The 27,962-nt window shown below is 32.8% G+C and overlaps 2 protein-coding genes and 1 long non-coding RNA gene across 34 annotated transcripts in view; 1 reads left to right on the forward strand and 2 right to left on the reverse strand.

Annotated features, from left to right (window-relative positions):
* LOC141453277 (uncharacterized) overlaps positions 1-201 on the reverse strand; it is a 50,204-nt gene extending 50,003 nt beyond the window's left edge. For all 15 annotated transcript variants that reach the window (XR_012457911.1, XR_012457902.1, XR_012457898.1 and 12 more), the window contains exon 1: positions 28-201. This is a non-coding gene — a long non-coding RNA (uncharacterized lncRNA). The remainder of the gene's footprint in view (positions 1-27) is intronic.
* LOC141453273 (uncharacterized) overlaps positions 1-27,962 on the forward strand; it is a 234,731-nt gene that overhangs the window by 47,157 nt on the left and 159,612 nt on the right. For 2 of the 17 annotated variants that reach the window (XM_074126280.1, XM_074126282.1), the window contains exons 1-5: positions 13,074-15,315; positions 15,401-16,066; positions 16,144-16,347; positions 19,699-19,930; positions 21,081-21,155. Coding sequence is in view for 8 of the 17 variants with exons in the window: in XM_074126275.1 (XP_073982376.1) it covers positions 21,116-21,155 (40 nt within the window). In the remaining 9 variants the exon portion in view is untranslated. Of the gene's footprint in view, positions 1-802; positions 1,066-1,189; positions 1,236-1,319; positions 1,510-2,589; positions 2,614-12,554; positions 12,733-13,073; positions 15,316-15,400; positions 16,067-16,143; positions 16,348-19,698; positions 19,931-21,080; positions 21,156-27,962 lie in introns of those variants that run through there. The other 15 variants (XM_074126278.1, XM_074126279.1, XM_074126283.1 and 12 more) reach the window with 12 other exon arrangements.
* On the reverse strand, positions 5,438-11,279 carry LOC141453275 (uncharacterized). 2 transcript variants are annotated; one of them, XM_074126289.1, is made up of 3 exons: positions 10,946-11,279; positions 9,482-9,573; positions 5,438-8,027 (listed from the first exon to the last, which is right to left on the reverse strand). In XM_074126289.1, the coding sequence occupies exons 1-3, from the start codon at positions 11,181-11,183 to the stop codon at positions 7,656-7,658; spliced, it is 702 nt and encodes a 233-aa protein (XP_073982390.1). In that variant the 5' UTR covers positions 11,184-11,279; the 3' UTR covers positions 5,438-7,655. The 2 variants fall into 2 exon arrangements, with proteins under 2 accessions (XP_073982390.1, XP_073982391.1); XM_074126290.1 differs by lacking the exon at positions 10,946-11,279 and adding an exon at positions 10,028-10,646.

Here is a 27,962-nt window from a genome sequence, read left to right on the forward strand (position 1 = left end):
TCAAAATAAATTGTAACAGCTACTAACCTTGCTTAAAGCTGCAGTGTTGACTCAAGACTCTGAAAAACTGGAACCAAATTTGGAATGACTGAAAACTGAAATAGAGGTTACTGGACTTCGACTGTTTTCGTAAACATCCGGGCCTCTAGCTAGACGGTTACATCATTCTAGTTGGCTTGTAGCTTCATCGCGGGAAGGTAAGATATGATAAATAAAGGAAGTAGTAATTGTAATGTAACCTCTCCATTCGTAAAATTCGCTGACTTATTATTTAATGCATTTTCATTCGTTGTGAACTTGTGTAACGAATAACGATATGTATGCGTAAATTTATTGATTCATTTAAATTACCGTTATTAGATATTAATACAATAGAAATTTTAATATGTAAAGTAAATTTTTTTTCAGGCGAGGCTTAACGTCCAACTACCAATTAGGTGTCGTAGATAGGGGCGGAAGCTCATACTTTACTATAAACCATTTTTTTTTTCAACAGATAAAAAGTAGTTGTACGCGCATTCGATCTGGGGATTTCCTACATACGAAGCCACGCTCTTGACCACTTGACCAACACCCGCCCCATAAGGACATTATAAAAAAGTAATGAAAGAGGAAAGATGTATGGGAGAAGATTTGTGAAGGCTATGTAATTGAAAACTCATTCCTACTGCATGTCGAAACTGCTGCTCTGAGAGAGATTATTAAGTTTTTAGCCTAATTTCTTTTTTAACATAATTAAGTTTCCTTTGAACCTCCGTCTTCTTTAATCCCTTAATTCTCGCCCCTTACTTTTTCTGCTACAGAACTATTTCAAGACAGCAACCACTAGCTCGGGATTATAAAAGGAATGGAGGATCTTACCCTGACAACTAATCATCCTTTATGTAATGCACAAACTACAGAATCAAAAAGGATCATGACAACTTCATTAGTAAAAAATAAGTGCTGATTATTATTGTTTTCAAATATTGGAAACTGAATTTGGTCACCTAAGTTTTGTTTTGGTGAAAGCAATTGTAGAAAGGCAACTTCACATTAAAAAATGGAAGTTATTTAAAATCTACGGTAATTACATTTAAAATTATTTTATAAAAAAAAATTGAATAAGGTCTTCACACATTATTTGCCCTACACAGCGATTTCTTTTTGTTTTTATTAATGTGTAATCTAATTTCATTATAACCCACAGCTAGCTTGCCTTTCCACGACTAATATTTTTCTGCTAAATGGAGCAGGTAACATTAAATTGCAACTCCATTATTGACCTTTTTAAGATTTTTGTTTTCTAGATCAAGATAAAAATATTTTTACAATTCTAGACTATTCAGGAAATCTGCTTATGATCTATAACATTCGCTTGGTTCAATAAAAAATATGGCTATTGCCATATTTCAATTGTCCGTACATGTTACACAGAGTTGTGTTTGAAGAACACTTAACTAAATTGCTTCAGTTATAGATCGCGGCGGAAGTCAATATATCTCAAGAAGATGCTCTAGGGCGCAGCTAGTAAGTGCTTTGCTAATGTAAACAAAAGTAAACATCTCTCTGAAGCTAGCATTAGAACATCCAATGCAATTACAGTTAGATTTACTGAAATTAGCATTACTACAGTAACAGTTTGGGCTCAGCTATCGGAGTGAGTGTGGGTGCAGTTAGTTGTCTAATTTACCAATTAGGTTAATTAGGCGTCCTACGCTGGTTTCTTATAAGTAAACGAAACCCAATTTTAAAAAGATTTGTGCTACATTTCTGGGAATTTTTGAGAGTTACTTGTCGTGGTTCTCATTTAAATAGTACTTCCAAATAATTTACGATTGTTGCTTTTCTAAAAAATTTTAAAGCAGCGATTAGTGTCTTCCTTGCAAAACACTTAGTGAAAACATTTTTCACATCCTCTTAATTCTAGAAAGAGACAGTATTACTACAATCATTCCAAATTTTCGAATTCAGATTTGTTTTGGTGAGTCTCAATCTTTATTTAATGGTAAAAATGAAAGGAATTTCAGCTTTCTTCACCAGAGTGGTAGTTGGATAGTAATTCTGCCTGAGAAATAAAATATCAGTTGTAAATTATTGCCATGGAAATCGTCTTTTAGGGCGTGTTTCCAGCGTTGGGAATGAGCGAAACTACACTTTAAATCACACGCTCGAGGTACAGTAACTTCTCCTGGAGGAAATTAGATTTTTAATTTTCTAAAAAATTGACGTAGCAGAAAACATATTTTTAGGTTTTCTGAAAACAGTTTCTTTAAAATTTGTTTAGCAAGTCATGTAAGACTGTCTGCTGTATGTGTAAATTCTATTATCTACGGTATGTTGTGGTTCTTAAAGTATGGTTAAGAACAGAAGTTCCGAATACTCTAAGTGCTTTCTATAGCTAATGGAATCCCTTAACATGTTTTAGCACCTTCCGTTACAAAAACCATTTTCTTACATTACACGCAATTTACTAATGTTCATATATTTTGTTCTCTATGTTAGGAATTGTAGCTGGTTACAGAATTAATTATTTACAAATTATTAATTATTACAAATAATTATTTCTATATACATAATATAATGAAAATGTCTTACGTTTTGTTCTAGATTAACGATCGAAGTTTTAAGACTGTGAGTTGAACAATTATTTTACCTAGATATATCTAAATGTTTACTCTTACAAAACGCAAAGAAAAAAATGAAGATTTCAGCATAACTTACACATTAAAAGTCTACATATTAGATTGGTTTGGAGCAACATTTTTAGCCTGTTCAAAATGCAGTATTGTTGAATGAAAAGTCAACTAGTTGCAAACTGTAAACGTAACTCTCTCGAGATTCTTTCAGTAGATATTTTTGGACATTGTTTATGCAAAAATTGTCTACTTATCAGTTATTTCCTACAGAAACTTGTAGGGACCATTATTTTCTCTAAATGTTCTCTAAATACGAATCAAGTATGATTACATGATTTATATATAATGCGTTTTATTAAAAGGAAATATGAAAAATTTTAGCTTGATAAAACTGAAACCTCAAAGATGTGAATTTGTACTCCTTTAGTTGGTGAAATATAATAATACTTTAATATTTGTGAAACTGACAATTAATTCTTCTATTTGCAATTTTCTGCACGTCTATGTATGTATGGACATAAGTGTACCAAAAGAAGGTTTTCTTTTTTTTGTAATTTTCTAATGAATTGCCTGAGTCTCATTTACCTTTGTTAGATTCATCACTTTAGTTCGAAACTTTTCTAAAAAAATGTTTCTTTCAATGAGGTTCTGGTTCCCTCACGCTACCTTCAATAATTATCAATATCAGTGTTTATTTATTATGTAAAATCTTGAAGTCACATATCTCTTAATGCAGATTCAAAGATTCAAGAAAATTTAATTGCGTAAAAAAGAGGAAAGTTCTCAAACCAGAAACTTTCTGTGACTGAGCGTTTTAATTAAAAAAAAAAAAAAATTGCTAGACTGAGAAACATTGATTTTCTTTCTATTAATGTTATTTATTAATCACTTGAAATGTTATCGAATTTGGCCAATTAGCGCTTTGAAAAATAGAAAATAAAGCATGTTCGGTGAGGCATGAAAGTGAGATAGGTGAAAGCTAGTTTTCAAAACGTGTCAGTGATTAATCCATCCTTCTATCGCTAAAAAAAGGTACGATATGTGTCAACCATCCATCAACAGGAGAGAGAAATGTAGCACTCTCCGTCAAACTCAATCCTCTATCTGTTTTAACTTTAAATATGTGCATCATTTGCCTGGTTTCCTTTTTCGTTTTAAATTAACTTTTCTAGTTTTTGGTACGAAATTTCATAGAATAATGTTGATGACAGTTAATTTGAACAAGATACAAAAATGTTAATTGATTCTCTTTGAAACTGCGATAAGTTTTGAACAGAAGGAAAAATATTAGGCTGATCAAAAAACAAAAAAAAACTAAAAACCTCTACAACAAAAGCACTTAGATTCGGAGGAAAAAAATGGATTCAACTAAAAATCTACTTTTGAATTAGATCGTAGTTGGTGTAAAATTAGAAAACTGAGGGAATGACTTTTATTGCCCATTAGTCCACAATATTTTCCATTCACTGCCATATACTGAAGCAGACATGAAATTTCTAACGAAAACTCAATTACCAAAATTTTACTCGATCGCAGTACTTCCTCTTATTTGGGGGAAGGGAAATGCTAAAATTTGATGAACATTTACATAACTTTTACTATCATTTTTAAGGTCTTAGTTTATACGTGTTTATCAATTCGAATTTTAGAAACATTGTTAATTTGGTTACAAACTCTGCATCGAAATATCATTTTAAAGTTTATGGAAAGCATAATTGTAAGAATACGAGTATATTTGTATCCAAATTTAAAGCAATTATTCTGTTGAATAGTTTAATTAATCAAAAAAGTGATACATACAAACTAAATAATTTTTATCACAATCCAGTTATAAAGTTTATGCATGTACGTTTTTAGAATGGTAAATTTGTTAGAGATGTAATAGAGTTCTCTGATGCGACCGGCTGTGTTCTGTGGGTTCGAACTTGGCCCACCTACCGAGAGACAGGAAGATGTGGGTGAAAGCCAATCTGATTTGACCCTAACGAACCATGGCACCAACAACTTTTCATCTTTTCCTCCTACCGTCACCAATACACTCATCCGCAACACATTCTTTTCAAATACTCTGTGAGAGAAAATACATTCAACCGAAAATGATAACTCTTTTCGCATATTACACGATTTTGTAAATATGAATTATTCATAAACCTTCATTTAGAAAAAAAAAAAAATCCATCTGATTCTTATTTTATGTCTCATTTTGATGGTTTGTTTCTTTATCATTTCTTCATGGCAATTAGTTTCAGATTATCCAACTGAAAAATATGAACACTTTTTCTCTATTTACTCTTACAATATTAATAATAATTCTCGAAAGTTCCAATTCACAAATTTTCTCCACACTCTGATGGTTTCATATTTAATTCATATCACTCTTGATAGAATCTGCCCACCCCTCTCACTGAAGAAAAACGTTTTAAGTTAAAGGTTTAGATTTATGGGTTCGTAATCATTCTTCAGATTTTTCCAGTTGGCGATTTTGACCTAAACCATGTTCCACATCTTCTATTGGCATCTAAACTAAATATCAAATTTAATCTTTCTGCTATTTCTTAACTTTCAAATTTACAATTACTACATTTTCAGCTATACCGACCAATCAATTTAAAAAGAAAAAAAACTTTTTTGGATCTAGGAGACTCAAAACGGATATATGTGGTGAAACTCAAAATCTAAAATCTCCACTGTCACAATACTTTCTCTTAGAAGTGTAATATAAAGTAAAAATCATTTATTCACTACAAGAAAAAAAAAATTATATTAAAGAAATTAAGAGGGGACAGTTTTGAATATTTGAACAATTACTTTGAACAGTATAAGTTATCTACAATATGGCTACTTTATTTTCAAAAAATTGTACCTACATTTACAAAATGAGAAAAATGTTTCGGTAAGAACATAGCCTGAGGCAGGAACAAACACTGTAGTACAATCATACTCGTAAAATAACAGAATAATTGTTGCTTTAGCAACTGCAACATCCAGCCTGCTTCTGCAGAGAATTTAAAATAATAATAGTAAAATTCGTAACAAAGAAAATGTTAATAAATTGCGCTCTTAAATTAACCCACATGTTGACATTTAATACTACTGTAATTTTCAGTTATTATTTTAAGAAAAAGTTAATCTCATGAAACAGTATATTTGAATCTTAAATTTCTTTCTTGTTTCAAACAGTACCGTCAGTTTAAAGGTGAAGTTGGGATTAGAATTTGAGATAAAATTGTTACAGGCCTTTTTCAAAAAAAAAAAGTTTCAAAAACATTCAAGGGCCAGGTAAATTTGCTTTCTGCTAATTTTTCGACAGTAACAGCTCATTTATATATCGTCAAAATTGACCATATAAAAGTTATATTGCTTGGTGGGCCGCGCGTTGCCGACCCCTGGTCTAAAAATAATTCTTATAAAACAATGGTCACATACAGGTCACATCTTAAAAAAATAATAATAATAATATTAGCATTTTTGGCTACGTTAATACACTCTTTTCGTTTGTTGGTTTTAGGATATTCAAAATATGATGACAAAAAATCATGAATTATCCACCTTCTGCACTTTGGACTAAACTAAAAGCATTTATGTAATCCTAGGAAAAGCGGATTATTCATTTCAGTTTATGTTTAAATTGAACCTAATTGAAATGATCAATTTGCATCTTTTGATTTATGTTTTACTGATTTTATCAGACTAATCCTTAATACCAACTGTTTTCTACAAACAATTAATAAATAAATAATTTATTATTATGATATATTATTAAAGTGCACTACTGCAAGTGCAGATTTCCTGCATCGAGTAATAGCCCGGTTTATTTTAAACGTAAGATGGAACGAACATTCATCGTCTTGTGGTGGTGACTCTCAAAATACAATCTATTTGCTGACTACCTTTCGCCTTACTTTTTAATGGCGTTTTGACTGCTGAGAACATTTGTGTCTTAGATAAGAGTCGATGAATAGATACAGATGCCTATTTAGGTGTTTGTATAATATTTTTTGCGCGCGCTGATATGAAGTCTTTGATAGAGTAGGTGCTTCCCCAGGATTGCAAACGAATGAAATAAAATGCAGATTGATATAAGATAAATGAGAAGGGTACAACTGAATGTAAAGTCATATTTTGGCACTTTTGGACATTAAATTGTATTTTCCTTTCGTTCAAAAGATATTAAGTGCAGTTGTAAGAGCTGAGTAATTCAGCACTTAAAGAAATAATGCTACGTCGTCCCCAAAACAAAAATTTCCTAAGGGTGAATAGATATGTATGCAGTGTACGTGATGAAGAGAAGATTATCACAATACACCATGAGGAACATCTTCCTCTACAGGATAAAAAAAAGACTATGTTACCTCAGAAACGAGATTAGAAACACGTTTTAGAAGGATAAGATAAAAATCATTAGATTGGTAAAAAGTGTAAGGAAGGTTCTTTTTGTGCTACCAATTAAACGCAGGTTCAACATAATCGATCGAAGGCTGACTCTATGTTGAAAAAGGCAAGCTTTCAGAAAAAGCAAAGAGGTGTATTAAATATTCCCAAAGAACTTACCAATTTTGATTTGTTAACTAGTTTTACTAAAGAGCTTCATTAAAAATTCTTCTATTTGGTGACAGAGTACTTTTTTCAGAAGTAATTCCGATGTATAACAGTTTGCATTTAAATATTTTATTATATCGCTTGTCAAGTACGTAATAAACCAGCCAGTAAAATAACTTTCGAAACTACCATCATTTTAGAAGTGAGCGCAGCAAAAGTAAATAATTGGCATAAAACATACATGTATCGAAATTTTACTTTATTATCTATAAATATTTTTACAAAGTGGGACATCACTTTTTTTTAACAATTCACAGTTGTAATAACTGTTCCAATGTTCATCAGATTTGAATTGGAATTTATGAGTTTTAATTGCTTAAAAAGAGGTACTTTTTTTGTTTTGTATTTAGAAACGCTGCAAACGCTTTAAGATTTAGAACTGTAGGATTCAGGAGAAGAAAGGAGATGGGTCGAACGTGATTCAGTCACGTGGCTAGGCTATTCAGCAACTGGCCCATAGTAACCTTCACCAGCCCGAACAAATACGTTCGTGATTTCGCTTTCTATTGCACAGCGAATATTACCCTTATAAGATCGTAATTTAGAGGCAACCCAATTACCGAAATGGAAGCATTCATCTCCTGATGTTGCAGAATTTTGAAGGAACTTCTCAATACGTGGCTCCACAAGTGATATGGTGTTTTTCTTTTTTGAATGCCTTTGAATGGATGTAGGCGCCAAAGGACGTTTTGTGCCAGCTGACGTCGTCCAGTTCGTTCCGGAACTTCTACCTTGCGATATTTCCTGGGGTATCTTCTCTTCTTCAGTGCGAACGGGGATCTCCTCCTGCTTAATAGATTCCTTTGAAACCTGAAAGTGAAATATCATTATTCATATAATATAATTATTGCAAAGAAATGTGAGCGTCAAAAAAGCAATCGACATATTGAACCCCGTATTATGGAGCGTTAATATTCTAAATAGTACTAAAAAGACAATATTTGCAGGCTTGATATGCCGCTGAGACTTGGACCTTGAATAGTGCATTAAGGTAAAAGCTTCTAACCACCGAAATGTATTACTGGAGAAGGGTAGCAAGAATATCAAGGCTTGAAAGATTAATAAACGAAGAAATGAGCAAGAATATGAACGTTTCAAAAAATGTGCTACGGAATGTGGAGGTAAAGAAACTTAGATGATAGCCATATAAGAAAAATGGAAGAATGGCTAAGGAAATCCTGGTCTAGAAAACTGAAGAAAGAGCAGACCCAACGAAAAGTGGACAAATGGCGTCCGAGAAAGCCTCCACGGCTACGGATAGATCCAGTTGGAATCTGAAATTAAAAGAAATACTTGATTGAGGAACACCTAAAAAATAATAATATATCGCTAGTTGCCTGCCTATCCGGTGACCTATATGTCTTCTACGACGGTTCTTACGAATTTCTTCAAACTCAGTATTCTATTCGCACATATGCAGCACTATAATTTAATCTGAAGCTCTTTTACAGAAAAATTCGATTAAGGGTTTTTATGTGTGAGGGGGTGGTCAAATATACCTCTTAAGTCCCATTAGTGTTAATTGTACTGTCTTGCCACTTACATACTGTTAATAAAATTCAAATGCGGTTATAAATTTCCAAATTTGAAAAAAATCGGCGGACCGAAAGTACCACTTTACTAAACAGGTTTTTCATATTTTTGAATTTTTTTTTCAATAAAGATTCCTACAATTTTACTAAAACATGTATATTTATATATATATAAAAAAACTTTTAGTTGAGTTCCTGTGAAGAGAGGTGCGCTACAACTTAATGTTTGTGAACGTCATTGTCAAGGAAGAATATTTGATGACGGTATATTTTTGAATGCAGAAACTTACCAGCTAAAAAAAAAAATCGTCTAAACTTTCTGCGATTATGAAGAGTTATGGATGAAATTTTCAGAATGGCTTTATTTGTTATACGTGCAGCATTGAGAAAATGCACTATGGAAACTAGAAAAGTCGATACTACTTGTGATAAAAGATGCTGTTTTGTTTGCAACACAAGTTTTAGTCGCCGATTTTCTCTCAACTAAACTATTACTCAATATGGAACATTCGATACTGAAGGCTTTGAGATATGTGATGAATTTAACTGGAGAAGATCGGATGGTCATATTATTTCTCTTAGTTCACTAAACAAAATAACTCACTAGAATGCGTAACTTGTTATTATTTTCTAAACGAAGGAAGACAAGTCTACAGGAAAGATTTAGCAAAGCTATAGGTATGTCCATCATTTTTTACTATCACTTTAAATTGATCAGTTACATTTGCTTACTGTATTCTGTGAGGGTTTAATCTTTTTCTTGTCCCATAGAAACACCATACTCTCAAAAGCGAACCATGAACTCATGTATACTTCATCTGTCCCTGAAAACATTTTCACTTGAATTTTAAAACCTGTTAAACTAGTGGTTAAAGTTGTGGGGTTGTTTAGGTTTAAAGCATTGGGCTTCAACCGGCGATTAATAAGACTACATTACAGTGGAAGCGAGCTTCGTCTTAAATTTCGAACAAATTTATCGTTACAAATTCAAAGAATTTAAACAAGTTGGCCGTTTAATTTTTTTGTTATTAAAAATCTATTCAAGGAATGGCTTCCTTATACGCAAGGAAAGAGATCCTGATACATGCTGATATTCGAAATGTGCAAGCAGATTAATCACTATTATAGAATGTTATAGATCTGTTCATTCTTTTTGGTGACTGATTCATAGTTTCAATCCCGTTATAGATCTGTTTATTTTTTATTTTATGATTCGCCTTCATCAAAGAACTCGCATCCACTGTAACTTGTATTAGATTATGAAACAATACATCTTACTTGGGAAGGGTTTAGCTGAGTGGTCAACTGGTGTCCCAGACATCCCGGGTTCGAAGAATTAATAGCTCTCAGATTTTTTCTTCTTAGGCTGGAAACATAGTGGAGCGGCGCGCAAAGCGGCGATGATAGCGAAGAGCACAGCGGCAAAAACAAAAACTAGAAATAGATAGAGTTGCTCTATCTTCGCTTTGCTCGCCACTATGCGCGGTCCCATATGTTTACTTGTGTTTGATTTCGCCGCTTTGCTCTTCGCTATCATCGCCGCTTTGCTCGCCGCTCCACTATGTTTCCAGCCTTAGGTACCACTTACAGCCAGTCTCTTTCTTGTGATGCTTTTTTTGGCGCCACGGTAGCCGAGCATTTAGATGCGAGGCCAGCAAAGCTATGAATTTTGTGTGGTACTGAGTTCGATCTATACTAGGCTGGAGTTTTTGTGTTGGTTAATGAAAGAAATGTATTGTAAAGTTCTGGTAAAGAGGATTAGAAAAAAAAGAAGACTTTCTTCGCAACAAAATATAGAAATTGACAATTCGTGTTATAACGAAAGAATGTATTGAAAATGAAAGGTAAATAATTTAATGATTAAACTGATAAATTTCAACTTGTAGCAGGTGCTGCACTCTACCCACCATCAAGCGGCAATTAATTAGGAAGGGAATATTGGATCAGGTTATGAGAATGACGTTCACGTGTAATGTTTTGGTTGTGTCTTGTGTTACATAAAGTAGTCTTTTAGTAAATAAATATTGATAAACATGAGATGACGGTTTTCCTAAACTTTTGTATCATTATTTGTACATTAAATGAATAGCTATGTATATCAAGAAAGTAGCGCAATAGTATTTTGTAAAGTAGTTTGAATAAAGTGATAATTTATTTTCGTGTGATGGTCGTGAAAATATTTATTGCTAAACATACCTTTTCCAGAGCCGGTGCTCCTTTTCATTTTCATTTTTTCTCTCCGAAGAGCTGCCAAAAGGTACTCCATTTTTTTCTTGATATCATCAACGGACCTTCCTACATATTTCGCAATTTCCTTCCAAACATTCTGCTTTGTTAATTTGTTGAAGTGCTCGGGATGACTAGGATTCCATAATATTTCATGTTTTTTATAAATTTCAATTAACTCAATTGTTTGCTCCTGACTCCACTCCATATTGCAACGATATCTGAATTACTGTATGAAAGAACAGAACAAGCTAACTGATACGCAACGGCACGGCAGGCACAAGTTGCTCCCCTCCATAAGAACACAGTATCGTATCATTTCTCTTGAGTGAGAGGGAGAAGTCGACAAGAGCGATGAAGCTCGTAGCGTTGTATTTAAGTCTTATATTGGTACGAAATAGAAAAACTTCTGTTTTTAATTGGACAAGCATTAATTATATTCTGACAAAAATTCAAGGCATTTTAATAAGTACAAATGCATTAATAATAATATAGAATGGAATATAATTAGTAAAAAATTTTTTTTGTTATTAAAAATCTATTCAAGGAATGGCTTCCTTATACGCAAGGAAAGAGATCCTGATACATGTTAAATTTAATAAATATAGGGAGTTTGATCAGCTCTTATTTCTCAATACTAAACGAAATAAATATTTAAAATCAAAATTGTAAAATTACTTATTAAAGTATTGTAGTTAAAATACCTAAATTTTATTATTTTTAATACAAACCTAACGTCTACGTCATTGGCGCCTGGAGCTTTTTTCAGTGCATTGCCGGCCTCATTGAAATGAAAAATAAATGTGATATGTATTGTTTACTTTAAAACAAGCTGCACTCTATTAAAAACAGTTAGTAATTTAAATTCTTAGAAGCGATAAATATAATTATAATAAGGCAAAAAAAAACATGAAAAAACCTCAACTTGCCAACTTTAGTGGACATTGTAAAAAGAACCAAAAATATTAAGAAATCTTGTACCCGAAAAGATTTAATTTATAACAAAACTGAGTTTCTTCTTAAAAATTCACATAATGAAATTGAAGGTTTTTGTTTTCATTTAGTAAGCTTCGAAATATAATTTACTTCTTCAAGTCTTGTTGGAAGGTAAGAATTGTAATAGAAATCTATTTAGTTAATGAATTATTTACACTAAATTTAAGTTGTTTTTGTAATAGCTTTTTATTTATTTATTTTTTAGTTTTTATATTGTTACAAAGAAAGAAATGTTATTAGAAATATTCAGTTTATGAATGATTTTGATCAAAATTAAGTTGTTAAAGAGCTTTTTCTTTTTTTCTTTTGTAAGAATTTATATTTTACCGTTAAAAATTATAGAAATTCTCATCTAAATTTCATAGTTTCAATAAAAATGTTCAATTGTAAACAACAATCTTTCTACCAAGTTGCTCGGAATTGTTTGGGCTTTATTTTTGTTGCAAACTTCTATTTTTTTTTGCTTCTGAAAAAAGAGTGAAAAATCATGATTGATTCCGATAATTATCTTCTGTAAATAGATTTCCAATAAGTTAAATCTAAATTTGATTGGCATGTGCTGCTACCATCGACTAGTTGTGGAAGCGGCTAGTGCTACTTTTAAGAACGTGAATTCCTAGATGTTCGGATACAGTGTATTTGGTTCTTCATGTGTTTTCAAACATTAACATATTGTTTGTTGCAATAACAAACCAAGCCAAAGTGCATCACAGTCATTGCAAACCAAATTGGCCAGAATTTATAAGAAAAGTAAACTGGAGGTAGGATTCAATAGTTTATCAACTTAGACTTTTTTACGAGTGGTGTTGGTGTTCACATTTTCAACAATTTTGTTTATGTATTTAAGCAAATATCACAAACAATACATTTGCTTTGTAGGATATTTCAGAAAGAGTGTATATCAAATACCTCTCTTTTCTTTTTTTCTTTGTTCATTTTCTTATATAAAATAATTTCGGGTCTCCGAAAAGCTGTCTAGCATTTCACATAAAAAGCTGTTAAGAGCTTATCCCTAAGGGTTTATATTAAGGAAGAGACTACTGGCCTGTTTCTGCTTCCTCTCTTCAATCCTAAACGGGAATTGAATTCTGAATCTATATTTCCAGAGTATATACACTGGGCCAAAAAAGTCTGTGAACACTAACCTAAATTTTATTACTTTTATTATTATCTTATTAGAAACTTCTTTTATTTTCAAATGAAATATACTATTCGATAGAGAGAAACCAGAATTTTTCATTTTATATTCAATCTTTTATTTTTGTTCAACAGGAATATCACAATTAAATGTTTAACAAAACAACACCCCAAACGAATGCAAAAAAAGTCTGTGAACACTTTGCAGAAATAAATCATTCTTACACATTGTACGTGAATTATAAATTTTAAAAACTTGTAGGACCTCCTATGTTCCTAATCACTTCCAACAAGCGAGCTTTCATCGATCCTAATAATTTTGTGGTCGTCAATGTTGGAATTTTATCCCACTCTTCTAAAATAGCGTTTTTTAGTTGTTCACGGTTTCTTATTCCTCGTTTATTTATTTCGCGGCTGATTTCATCCCACAAATGTTCTATTGGGTTAAGGTCTGGCAATTGTGGAGGGGTGTTTAGGCGCCAGAGTGTATTATTTAAAAGCCATTCCCGAGTTTTTAGTGCGGTATGTTTCGGGTCATTGTCTTGTTGGAAGACAAACGTTCCCTCCAACCCTAATTTTTTTGAATTTTCTTTTAAATTGCGTCTTAATATATCCACATACACATATTGGTCCATCATACCATTAATTAGATCTAACTTGCCCACTCCTTTAGCACTCATGCACCCCACACCAGAATGTTGCCTCCCCCATGCTTAAAAGTAGGCTTCATATTTTTCATTTTCATAGCTTCATTTCTTTTTCGCCACACTTTTTGTCGTCAATCAGACCCACATACATTGAATTTCGACTCATCTGAAAAGATTACGGTTTCCCAGAAACTAGAAGGCTTAGAAACATATTCTTTCGCGAAATCCAATCGGCGGTTACTATTTATTTTATTGATTAAAGGTTTTTTCCTCGGGACTCGACCGCAATAATCGTATTCATGTAATTTATTTCTAATTGTCTGTGGTGTTACGCTTACACATAACCACTTGATAATTCTTGACTGATTTTTTGAGCGCTTGTCCTGGGTTCTTCTCGAACAGACTTCAGAATTTGCAGTTTATGAAAGGAATTAAGTTTTGGTGGCCGTCCACTGCGTGGCCTACTAATCACATTTCCGTACTTTTTAATTATATTATGCACCGTTGAAGGGTTTTTTTGAACTATCTTCCCTATTTCTCGAATACTTTTTCTTTCATTTCGCAACGTCACAATAAGTTCTCGAATTGGTCTGGGAACTTCCATATTAGTGGTTAAATATGTACTAATTAGATTATTTATTCACAAAACTGACTGTAGTGGTTTCTACAATACAATAGAGAACTTTGAAACTTTATTCAATCGTTTTTCTGTTTGTTATCTTAATGTTTTTACATATTTATACAGCTGTTCACAGACTTTTTTTGCATTCGTTTGGGGTGTTGTTTTGTTAAACATTTAATTGTGATATTCCTGCTGAACAAAAATAAAAGATTGAATATAAAATGAAAAACTCTGGTTTCTGTCTATCGAATAGTATATTTCATTTGAAAATAAAAGAAGTTTCTAATAAGATAATAATAAAAGTAATAAAATTTAGGTTAGTGTTCACAGACTTTTTTGGCCCAGTGTATATCTGTATAATACACATTGGCTCTTTATTTTCACTCTCAACATGGATATATTTCTTACCTGAACTTAATTCAATAAAGGCATGGTTGCAGAAAATGTACAACAATCAAATTCTCATTTAAGAAAGAAAAAGAGGCAGAAAAGAAAAGGAATTCTTGTGTTTTATGAATTTTCTAGATGTGTATTTTATGATCTAAGTTTAAAAATTCCTTTTGAGTAAAGGTTTTATTTCCCTTCTCGGTTTTCATATTTTTGTTCTCTTTTGTACGTGGTGAATTTACGAAAAGTGTTTTCAGGTTACCTGAAATCTAGAAAATTTTGTTTGCGGCTATGTAAGTGAATTGTTTGAACGTGAATAAATGTTAATACATCAACAAATATAGTATTAAAATATCAAAAAGCGAGTATTCGTGATCTCATTTTAAAGTAAACTATTAAGAGTGGAATTGACGTCCTATTTTTCACGTGGAAATTTTTGAGTTTGCTCGCTAACTGCCAACTAAGTGCCCAATGCCTTTTGATATCCTTTTCAGTCACTCTCGCATTTTTCATGTGCACAGCGATGAGATTTCAAAAATATTAAGATAATGGTACGATATGTTCCTAGCAAGTGTAGTTCGTTTTTTATTTTAAAACATTTTTTGAACATATCTAATTCTTCCTCATATTTTTTAGATTGAAAACTTAACATGAAACTTAAGAGGGCTGCCGACCCTAGCCAAACCCCCAAAACTGGCAAAAAAGATGTGTCCTAGAAAAATTACTGCAATAAAGTCAGAGCTATGTGCATGCATAAAGGGTAGTAGCTTGTGTAATATCAAGTAATTTATGTGAAAACGTCTACGTTAAGTCAAACTCTAAGCACTTCGCTGGTAAAATTGGTCAAAACTAATGCTTAAAGGAATATTAAGAAGGGCAACATTCCAAAACAAAATCATTGCGGCAAATGGTGGATTTTGTGGGAGTAAAAGTAATTGGATTAAGGAAAATCAGAAGCAGTAAAAACTTGTGAGAAAATAGATCGAACTTTATAAGATAGGGAAGAATCACTAAAAGATTTATGTGGTTCATTTTCCTTGGTTTATCCTTAGGTGGGAAAGTTAGAATAAATTAAATATAAAACAAAAAATAATGTAGAAAGAAATTGTATTTTTAAAAAATACAAAATTCAAAATACCAAGGAATTAAATGAAACAATGATTGTGGGAAAATCGATAGTACTTGTTCTCCTGCAAAAAAAAAGAAGAAAAAAATGGTTAGGTTAGTCAAGACTCCATTGCGTAATTAATGAGGAACGGGAGGTCACGAGGTGGACAACTTTGTAAGTTGAATTTTAATAAGGTAAGTTAGACTTGTAAATTGACATAATAGAAAAGTCGGTTAGTGTATAAATTTTAATTATATGTTATCAAATACAGGTCTCGATAAAATTTCTATGAAAATTAAAGAAATTACATTTGGTAATCAAGAAAAAGAAACATGGTCTTTATTCCCATCTCTCAGCTATGTATGATTTGAAAGAAAACCTGCAAACGTAAATATAAAGTAGGAAAGTACTCTGACAAAAAAAAAAAAGATAAAAATTGGGAAGAGAAAAGAGTTGGACAAGTAAGGTAAATAAGGTAAGGTAAATACAGATTAGAGGTATTTTAGGTTAAAATTAAAAGCACAGCTTTAAAACAATTAAGCATTTTATTAACATTTTAGGGAAAAATTATACAAATATATATGTGTGTATGTTTAACAGATGTCACATATTATATTGGCAGTACTAATTGATAATTAAAATTTCCATTGTTTGAGATTTTTGAAAAAAGGCCCCGATTTTCTTTAAATTTGGTATGCTTATTCAGTTGATGGCTGGTAGGTTTTTTTTTTTTTAAGAGCTTCTTACAGCTGTCGTATTCATGTATGGAAGCAATCTTCCATTTTCTTGGAAGGAGCAGGTTTTTGGCATCTTCACTTACTCCAATCGTCCATCATGATTTGGCTCTCCTATTCGCATTACCCGGTGTACGTGTGCTTCCTCCTCCATGAGTCTTTTTGGCACTTCCTCATCCGACATCCTAAGTGGCCCGCCCATCTGAGCTAGCTAAGTTAACGATGTCTGCTTCCTGGAAACGATGCTGTAATTCCTGATTCTTTCTTATCCTCCAAACCGTGTCCTCTCGGACTGGCCGTATATTCACCAGAGAATTCTACTTTCAAAGACTTGCAGCATCTTTCATCTTTTTTCTTTCATTACAAAGGCCTTAGAACCTGCTAACACCGGTTAACTGTTGGCACCGGCCGGATTAGTTTTTATAAAGGGGGACTTTTATCCTTGAAATTAATTTGCCTATTCCTATTCAGCCCAAAGCAGCTTCTATTTGCCAGCGTCACCCTTTGTTTTACTTCCAGAGATATCTCGTCATCCCTGGTGTTTAGAAGGCCCAGATATATAAATGAGTACGTTCTCTCGATCTTATATGCTCCTATTCTACGAGAGGTGTGTAGGTGGCCGGCCCACCAAAGTGCAAATATTTGGTTTTACTCTCGTTTACATGGAGACTTTTCATCAGCTGTCACTGGAACGTCTTGAATGATCTTTAAATAATGTCCAGGTTTTCTGCATAGGTCAGGGCCTGTAGAGATTTGTGGAATATGGTGCCACTGTACTCAATTTTCGCCCCTGGAATCACTTTTTCTAAAATCAAATTAAAGAGCAGGCTAAATAGAGCGACCGCTGCCTCAAGCCCTAGCTGGCGCGGGCTTGTCCCTGTATACTTGCCCTTTGTATTGTCATTCTAATTAGACGTATTAGTTTGGTGGTATGTTTAACTCTAATAGAACTTTAAATAGCTTCCCTTTTTGGATGCTAGGCTTACTTAAAGTCAATGAACAGGTGATGGGCTTAGAGACTGTATTCTGTGCCATTTTCTAGGAAAAGCGATTGCTATCGAAAGTTATTCCGACTAATAACTTTAAACCTAGGGTGATTATCTATTCTTTATGGTAGTTTGGGTGGTTAGGTGTCCCTTTAAAGACCTTTTCTATTAATTGTACGGAATTAATATGTACTAATAGTGAGAATGAAATAAACATACACTAACATTTAAAATTATTAGAACAAAATCTCCTGAAAGGAATTGTGAACGGTCTCTTTTTACGTTCTTTTAGCGTACTATATGGGAAGAATTGCGATCATGTTAAATTTTGTATTTGGGAAATATCCGTATTTAGGACCCCTGAGTCAAAAACATCAAGTTTTGAATCTGGTGGGGGCACACACTTAATGTTTAAGCATACATTACTTACAACTTTTTCTTTTTGCAATTCTTACGTAATTTTAATTTAATACTGATTAGTTTCATGTCTAGTAGCCATTAGCGAAAATTACGTAAACAACTTTGATAAAAAAAGTTTTTAAAAAAGTAGTTTATGAGATACAAAGTTTGCACGTTTCAACTAACAGCAGTTGTAATTTGATTGAAAAGGGCGTGGTCGCCATGTAAGTTCCAGCCTCTGATTTGGCAATCCAACTGGCAATATTTTCCATCTTTTTCTTTGCATTCTGATGGATTAATTATTTCATGTAGTTAACTGTTATTTGAGTAATTTTTCTCTCGTAACTAAAGAAAAGGTTTCTATCATAACCTTAATTTCTGAAAATGCAAACAATAAACTAGTGTTCTCACGCATTAAAGCCTAAGGATGAAATTTCTGTTCTGCCTCAGAGAGATCTAAGAACAAAAACAAATAGATTAATGTGTTTTTGGGCTTGTATTTCACTATACGTGTTTTTTCTATTGAATCACAAAATCGCAGCACTTTGTAAAAATAAATTAAAATTCGAAATTTCAGTTATTAAAATTTATGTGCATAAATTGGAAATTCGGGTCGTTAAAAATACAATGCTTGGTTGCAGCTACATTAATAATTTGTTAATATAAAATTATACCGCTTTTAGCAAAACCTAGAAATTAATGATCAGCATAAAGTAAACTGCTTACTGTTATATTACGAACCTTGCTTATATATAGCGGCCTAGAACAGCAGCACATGTCGCCAACTCGCTCCTCTTCAATGCGTGTTCAGCTAGAGGCTCTGAGTAAGCCTGGAGGCTCAGTACTTGGATTATAAGTTCTTTGTGTTGGTGGAATAAGTGTAGGGATGGTTTGCGCATCTCTCAACTGGAAGACCAGAAAATATAACTGCCCACACGCAGAATTGTATTTTGGGCTCATAAAAATATTTCTTATGTCAGGAATATTCTGCGTGGCGAGCACGGAATGAACATTAGTCCAACGCCTCTAGTTTGAAAACCAAGTAATATATTTGCTTAAATTTATTAACACCTGCTACTTTTTGTTCTTCTCTGACCATACATTATGTTTCCAGCACGTTTTGCTTTAATTTTATCATGTTTAGTGCTCTAGATTAGTCTTGTTTGACTTAAGCATTTTGGTAGATTGATGCGCCTCTTTATGCGTTATCGTTAATCTTGCATTTTTATTTCTGGGTAGATTTCACACATTTAATGTTGCTGTAAACTTTTTTAGTGATTGATTTTTGAAAGGTAGGAAATATATTGTAATTTTGAAATTTCAAGCCTTTTGACAAACTAGATTTGAACTGGGTCTTATCCTCCAATCTCATAGTCAAAAGTGGCTTATGGTTTCTCCATTTTTGGTCTAATAAGGGCAACTTCTTCTTTGGTCTTGAGTTCCTTATCAGTCTCAAGATGACGAGAGACTTATACCATAAACTTTCTACAGCAACGCAAAGACAGGATGTAATAGCCTGCTTCCTCTTGCCTCTGCAACAATATAAACATGAACTTAAAAAAAATTGTCCCACCTTGTGGGATACCCTGAGGAAATGTTCTCTGGCAAGCAGAACACACCGCCAAGAGTTATTTTTACCATCTTCGCAATGATTAATAACTCATTTCTTTTATTTATATTCATAAATTATCTATATTTTGTGTATAGGTACAGGCGTGGGTATGGATGTTGGTATAACTATTGTATCCGCACAAATGCAGCTTTTGTTCGTTACATCATTAAGCGTTAGCTCTCTATGAATAAACAATGCACGAACTTGTCCACAACTGTAGGCTGCGCGTTGTCTTAGCTTCCTGCATATAAACAGTTACGCCACTTTGTGCGGGATGAATAGCCTGAGGAGTACGTGTGCCTCAAAGTGCTTCTAAAGAAACTTATCGTAAGTATTTGGAAAGTTTTAGACAGTATGCGTATCACGCCTTCATTTTATTTGAGCAACCTTACAAAATGATCTGCTACGTCTCATCTTGTCGAGCGTGACGTTGTTTTCTGTGACGCTGTTATAGTGGGCAATTTTTTTTTCGTATATGAGAAAAGATAAGCTTAGAAATTTTTTATTCAACCAGAATTAAAAAGTAAACAAAAGCAACAGATTATATATAAAATATTTTCTTCCTAAAACCAACTAGACTTAATTGTTAAGAATTGCATAATGAGGCTTTTATATATATTTCTGAACACAAAAACTCGAAAGTTGATTTTTCTTTTCAGTCAAAAAGCCTTTTGACTTTTATTGATAGAAAAAGTTGCCAAAAGTCATTTGCTGCTCTGTGCAAGCACAATGTCACTATAGTACACACTGCACAAAAATGATAGAGGTATCCCAGATTACATAAAATTACTCTCGGCAATAAATTGAAGCTGCTGAATAACAATGAAGCTCTGAGCCGATTAGCTCATCAGCTTACCCATTTTACTGGCTATAAATGTTGTTTGCGTTAGTTTCTGTTATTTATTTTGAAAATTAATATTTGGATTTTATCTGAAAAATTTAAACCTTTTAACTTGTAACAGATTAAATGTATTACTAATATTATTTTATTTTATAGACAATTAGTCCCTTTTTTTTTATAAATATTTTTTTACAACTAGGGTAGGGATGCTTCCGCACATCTCGGCCCCTAAACTACTCAACAAAAACCAACCGTTCGTCAATTTACTGTTGTTGATGCATTCTTTAGGACGTGCCAGCGATGAGATTCGGTCTTGGATGGCAAATAAGCTACAAATAATAATTTTAATTGTAATTGTACTTTCGTGTGACAGGCTCATCCAAAAGCCATAGGGCACAAGCTATTGTGAGGGCGTTTGGAACGTGTAACTTGTTGGAACTCTGAACCCAAATAGTTACGCGCATCACATCTACCAACTCTGAAGAACTTGTAACGTTTGTTGTATTATTAGAATCGAATACAGGCAAGGGCACCAACAGCCCTTTAGGCTAGCTCACTTTCCCCGTGGTTTATTGAAACACACCTATTTAATTTAAATATTATTATTGATTTTTCTGTTACAATTTTTTTTTGCAGATTGCTCCTGTAGATTGCTGTTAATAAAACACGAAATGGATTCTACGACCGCAAATCTGCCTTCACCACTCACTGGTGAGTCTAAATTTTTTCAATATATTACATCAATTGATTCTTAGACGAATATTGAAGAGAGTTTTATGGGCTGATTTTTTTTTTAATTTTTCGAATAATTTTTCGAGTGTTTTAACATATTTTAGAATTTGAACTTTAAAAATTATAATTTTTCTTGAAAGGAATGGCTTGATTTATTTCTTTTATTTGTTTATAAGATCTACAGATTGAACAAGGAGAGTTGTTTAAAGCAAATTATCGTAATAAGCAAAGATACAACAATCCAGATTGATATTAAAAATATAGACCAATGAGAAAAAAAGGAAGAAAAAAAATTAATAAAGAGAGAAAAAGAATATGAAAATAATTAAGTAAAATAATAATAATTTTTATTACCAAAAAGAAAAATAAAGGATATCTGGAACATGTAAGAAAAAGCTTAAATAAAAGAAAATACATTATGCTGATATGAAAACTACTTCAAATTTCTTTACTCCTTTTATTTTTATGTACTCTCTGTATTTAATTAACTTTTCAAATTAGGCAATATAAGTATTGGTATAAATGACATGTATTTTTAAAGAAACAGTTATCTAAATGTAATTCAGGATAAACAATCACTTTCTTATCTCGTGCGTTTCTCATCTTTAAAATCTTGAATAACATTGAAATTCAAAGTCAGTTTATGGTCGTTTACGTTCATTAATTTTGAAAAATATAGTTTTATCGTTGATTTTATCCGTCGGAGCACGTATGGTTTTTTGTATCTCTGTCCTCCAGTTTTTCGGACTGGGCTGACTATAATGATTCACATATAAAGTTTTATTTGTGAAATTAAAAAAAATCGTATGATACGTTCTGTTCAAGGACGGAACATAAAGTTTCAGAATCATATGTTTTTTGTTTTTTTTTTAACCTAGGCAATGCCAGTCATTACGGCCGTTTTTCCCTATAGAAAGTTGGTTTCGTAATCACCGCTGTCAGACGTACAAAAAAATTGTTAATGTCCTGGAGTGCAGGATACAGGTCCAAGTGTTGATTGAAATTACCCAGAGGATCACTTTTGTGTTTAATTAACTTTTCAAATTAGGCAATATAAGTATTGGTATAAATGACATGTATTTTTAGAGAAACAGTTATCTAAATATAATTCGGGATAAACAATCACTTTCTTATCTCGTGCGTTTCTCATCTCAGTTTTTTGGCAACTCCTTTGTGGTGCTGATTTAGCACTGCTGAAGAGATACTGGGAAGGATGTTATGGCCGATCAGCTTCCGACATGTTACCTATTGGTTTTGCGGCAGATTCCAAGGCAGACATCCCAAGGATTCTTGTAGACACTCCAATTCTGCTAGGCAAAGCCGTCATTTGAGAAATAGTTCAGTTTTTTAAGAGAGGTTTCTCTGCAAACAGTTTTTTGAAAGAATAAAATTAACGTATTCTAGTGCTGTTGTCAAGAAGGCTATGAGTAAAGAGATAGCCAATATCCTGGCAAGAAAGGGACACAGCAACTCTCTTTTCAGGGCTGGAATTCTTTTGCAGGAGATACGAATGACCAGTCTCCAAAAAGTGTGCAGAAAAGTGCAGGAAACGGCTTTTCTGGGCGATTACGTCTAAAAAAAAGATCTGATACAGCTGTCTGTGGCTCAAAATTATGTTGCAGAAAAGATTTCAGCATTCTCATAACTGATGATGTTAGTAAACAGAGAAACTTTAAAAACAGGAGCTTCTTCACTTAAAGTTTTATGAGGTTCTAAAGTACTCCAACATCCATAGATTTTTAGGAAATAGGCTCGGTGGGTAACTTTTAGATGACTGGCTGGTTTTGTTTTAATTTTTACAGTTTTGATACAGTTTATCAAATGATTCCTTTTTTTTCTTCTTTTTTTGTAAACTAACAGTTGATGGTATTATTTTGTTAGGGGCACCTCTTTTTTAATCTTGAGCATCAACAACATTTCTTTCCAGTTCCTGTGAAGGAGAGTATTGGGATTAAGTATTGGCAGAATATTGCAAATAACTTTCTATTTATTTGCGTATTCGATGTTGATCAATTAATCGAATCGTAACCAAATTAATTATTTCCATACAAAGAACATGGTTTGGAAAACCTGTTACTGATGAATGAGGAAGCTAGATCAACTCTACAGTATTCGTAATAAAATAGGCTCCTCTTATGTATTACGCTATATATAGCATAATAGTGGTATTGGCTAAGCTCTGGCCATCCCTTAGAAAGATAATATTATGAAAAGGGAGGCCGCTGACCTACTTGTACAAGGAAAAGTGGCTGGCCTTATATCTACTAGTACTCAGCGGTCCCCTTTTTGTAAATCTTCTATACTTAGTTTTCTTTCCTTTTCTTCTTGTTCAGATGGTCATATATCCTCACTAGTCAAGAGTAATAGGAAACAATTTATTCTTTTCTGAGCTGTTTTAGCTTTTCTTTAAAAAATGTGACTTTGGTAAATAACTTACCTTGCAATATAGATGTATGTATATCTTCACTTTGCTATAAAATTGAATAAACCAATCTTTAGATTTTTTAGATTTTTTTAATTAATTAAAAAAAAAATCCGTCGACTGCATTTTCTCTCCATTCACATGACCCTATTTCATTCTGAGCTAGTCCAGAACATCAAGCCGGCAAACACCAGTTTTTGGAAAGAATCATTTCTTCTTACATGTCTGCTACATGTCCGGTGGAAAGCGTTTTCTCTTATAGTCATGTAGAATCTAAACTAAGTTATGCATTTTTTACTCACTACTACTAATTTTTTTCTTTAAAATTGTTGAAAGTCTAAGAAGAAATTATTTAAAACTTGTATCTAAAATTCGATCTTTTATAGTTTTGAAATAATTCACTTTCTGTTAAGAATCAATTACGTCAAAAATGTTTCACCATTGTTATTAAACAGTATTTATTTTGTTAATTAACTTGTTTAATCAGTGAAACATATTGTGTGTTATTAATTAATCAAGCCAGCCACCGTACGGTACAGGCTGTTCTCCAACACCAAAAGTAAATTAATTTACTAGCTGATTGAATAAAGTGAAGCCAAGTTCAGAAATGCTCTTGCTCTACAAAGATATGCTGATAAATGACTATATTGCTTTTTGGAAGGCTCAAAATTTAATTTGATCCTATTTTCATTTTCATCTATTCATTTCTAATTAAAAGAAATGCTGCAATCATATCAAGTTTTTCACCAAAAATTGCACTTTTTATGAATCCTGATACCAAAATTTGCGCATATTGCACAAAAATGATACATTACACCTCTCCGAAATTCCCAAAATAAATTGTCGAAGGAATCGTTTTAACAATATTTATTATCTATTGTAAAAGGAATTTCTTGAAGAAGTTTCAAGACATCCGTTTTTGTGGTTTTTAAGAAAATCACGGAACTTTTAGTACCTACAGGAAATTCTCTGTTCCTATTAATAGACGTTTATTTTTTTTTTCTTTTTTTGGCGCATCAACAGCTGAGGTCATTAGCGCCCGGAGCTTTTTCCAGTGCACTGCCGGCCTCCGGACAGTGTTCTCTCGTTACAGACAACACTGTCCATCACCGGACAGTGAGCTGTAAGAAGCTCCTAGGAAGAGAAAATCTAAGGGTCAGCTGCTGGATTCGAACCCGGGACCTCCGCGTGGGAGTCCAGTATGCTAACCTCATAGCTAATCCCTTCCCTTTTATAGGTATTATTTTTTGTTTTTTGATATTGTGAAAAATCCGGAATTAGAGCCCAAAAACCATCACTCTTTATCCTGCCACGTACTTTCCATACGGCCCCTGCCACTGTGCTCTGTGTGAACACCCTTTAGCCGTCTTCCTTGAACTTTCTCTCCCTTATTCCTAAGGGATCCTTTTTTGCCACGTATCTATCCCATTCCCATTACGTGGTTTACAACTTCACTTATCGCGTTTTTAGTGTAAAGAATATTTTTTTCTTTATAACGCGCCTTATTACAATAATTCTTTTTCAATAAATCATAAAATCATTTTCCAAAAGCAATTTTGAAATCTATGTTTTCTTTCCGGTGAAAACGCAAAATATAAAATCTGAACAATTGCAATATTTCCTCTCAGGAGAGGTAAGAAAAAATAGTATTATATGAGGAGAAAAATATTTAAAGAAATTAATTAAATTATTTAAAAATCACGCCATTTATTTATTACAAAGTAAATTAATTTAGTAAATATGACAACAATGGAAATGGAACTGTTGCTAGCTTTCCATAAGACAAAATGGAAACTACTTTTTGCTGTACGGCCATACTCTCATTTCAGTGCAGTGTTATGTTTCACTTAAAGTATTTGTGCTATTTTAATATGAAAATTAATTATGTTGAGTATTTAATTCCTTAGAGATTCCTCCTCTCTTCGCCATTAAAAACCTTCTATTTTTTATAATTTCTTTGCCTTCGTGTGCATGTTTTTATTCTTGTTTTAATTCTGAGCAACTAATGACTCTAACTTTTCACTTATACCCTTTGGGTTACTTGTATCACATTCAGCTTGCATGATAAAATAATAGCAAAATTTGGAATTAACCTTCACGCGATTTTGTTTTTCACACTTTTAAGCTTCTAACTTTTAACTTGTTAACACTACACTAATTGGGTTAATAAATATAATTCACTGTTAAGCTTTCTAAAGAAGAGTTAAATTTAATGAAAAATTACAAAAAATAAATAAGTTCAGGCTACTAATTTTAATTCTCACGTTTTTTGATGATGTTCATATATATGCTTAAAAAATAGTAAAACCTAAATAGTTTCTTCGAAACAATAATCCCAAAAGATGTTTATAGTGTATTCTGTAAATGAAAAATCTAGAAACTTGGAGAAAGATTTACGTTTCTTTAATTCTCGGATTTGTCTCCAGATTCTGCATCTTTTATCGGAAGTTCGTGGCGCAGTCTTAATCGAAGAATATTGGGGAACCTTCATTCATCTTCCCACAAAATTTTCTGGTGCAGCAGCGTTCTAGATTCTTCTTCAAAATACCTTTCATGACACGAGAAGTTAAAAAGCTGTGACCTGTCTAAGACAGAAAGGAGTACTCCCAGGGCATCGTTTTCTTGGCGTCTTCATTTCGGAGTCCTCATTTCTAGCCCCTTTAAACCACGAAAGGTTGCCGGCATCGTAAAGATGATTTATTTTCTTTGTTCTTGCTATCGAATACTAGGAAAATTGCATAACTTTATTGTTTTTACTGAACATGTGGAATTTTGCTGTGTTACCTAACCGATTTTGAAGTAGAAAATATACCCCTAGTTATATTTACTCTCTCACACTGGAAATATCAAAAACTCATGATGCCAATAAAATCCTGCCGAGCTTAAAGTGAATTTCCGGCATGGAAGTGATTCATTCCGAAAATCTGGCACAAATACTCCTGTGCGCTCTGAGAAACACATTTTATTTCTTTTATACTGGACAGAGTATATCCATTCTTTTCTAAAAAAAGTTTAAACGAAGTTACATTTCTTAATTATCCAATTCTTAGAAGAGTTTTACAGGTGGGAGCCCGGCAGTCGGATGCCTTTGCCAAAGTACTCATTCCATCCAGATCCTTTTTATAGCTACACTGAGAATAGTTGCTTTTCCTGGCTCTTACTACTAGACGAGGTTATCCTGTAGGGAATACTAAATTTCGTTAGTGCTGTTTTTAAATTTGACATATTCAGGGTACTAAAAAAGATATTTTAAATACAATATTTTAAATTTAAAAGTTCAGTATGTGCCTATATTCTGCTGACTCGATGAAAACTAAATGACAAATCTACTGCATTCTCAATTAAGTTTTATGTAATAAATATATGTATATTTTTTACTATAATATATTATATATTTTAAAATATTTATTTATTTATTTTTGCAAAAGTGAGACTCAAAAAGCATGTTTAAAGCGTATAAAGAATGTATTTTCATGATTGAGGAGTCATTCGATTCAGAATTTCATGTGCCTTTTGGGGGCCTCGACTCTTTTATCTAATGGGTGAGGAGTTAACCCTTGTATGTAAGCCCCTCCAAAATTATTATGCCTAATAACTGTAAATTTTTACCCGATTGTGATAAAATTTGGCAGGATGAAAGGGTTAGGGCTCCCCTACGTAAAATTAAAGCGACCTTACTCCTACTAAAGGGAAGTTTCGCAATCATTTGAATCAAATCATTACAATCAAATTATCGTCGCGTGAATCTATGTTCGTGAATCAAGTGTCATTTGGTTCAAAATTTATGCAGAATGCATTTTAGAGTTCTAGACGCTGTGCATCTTTATGAGGAGAGTTAGCCCTATGCGAGTAAGGCCTCCTGTAAAACTAATAATACTAATAACTCTATAAATCTAAATCCGATTTTGATAAAATTTAGCTCTCATGCTCTTACACCTATTAAGGGCAAGTACTGCAATCTTTCAAATTATCGACGAATGAACTGATTTTCATGAATGAATTGTGATTCAATTTGAAATTTTATGTAGATGCGGCTTTTTCGGATCTCGATGGTGTATACTTCAGCAGGGGAGTTTGCCCCACGTAAATATAGTCTCCTCTTAAATTACTGTACTAATAACATATTGAATCTTCACCCGTTTTTGATCAAATTTGTCAAGAAGATTTTAGAGTCCGTGATATTTAAATACCATCCTACTCTTACACCTACCGAGGGTAAGTATTGCAATCATGCCGCATTCGCAATTTAAATTCTTTTCGCCCTTTTAAGGAGAAGAACTGTAATTTCAAATAATTCTTTTTCCGCTCTTTAGGAGAAGTTATTATGATCTCAGCTTAATTTCACTTAGATTCTTTAAGAGGAA

Source organism: Rhodnius prolixus, unplaced genomic scaffold (assembly GCF_049639745.1).
Source record: "Rhodnius prolixus isolate KJV_2025 unplaced genomic scaffold, Rpr scaffold_3, whole genome shotgun sequence".
In the NCBI taxonomy this organism is placed as follows: domain Eukaryota; kingdom Metazoa; phylum Arthropoda; class Insecta; order Hemiptera; family Reduviidae; genus Rhodnius; species Rhodnius prolixus.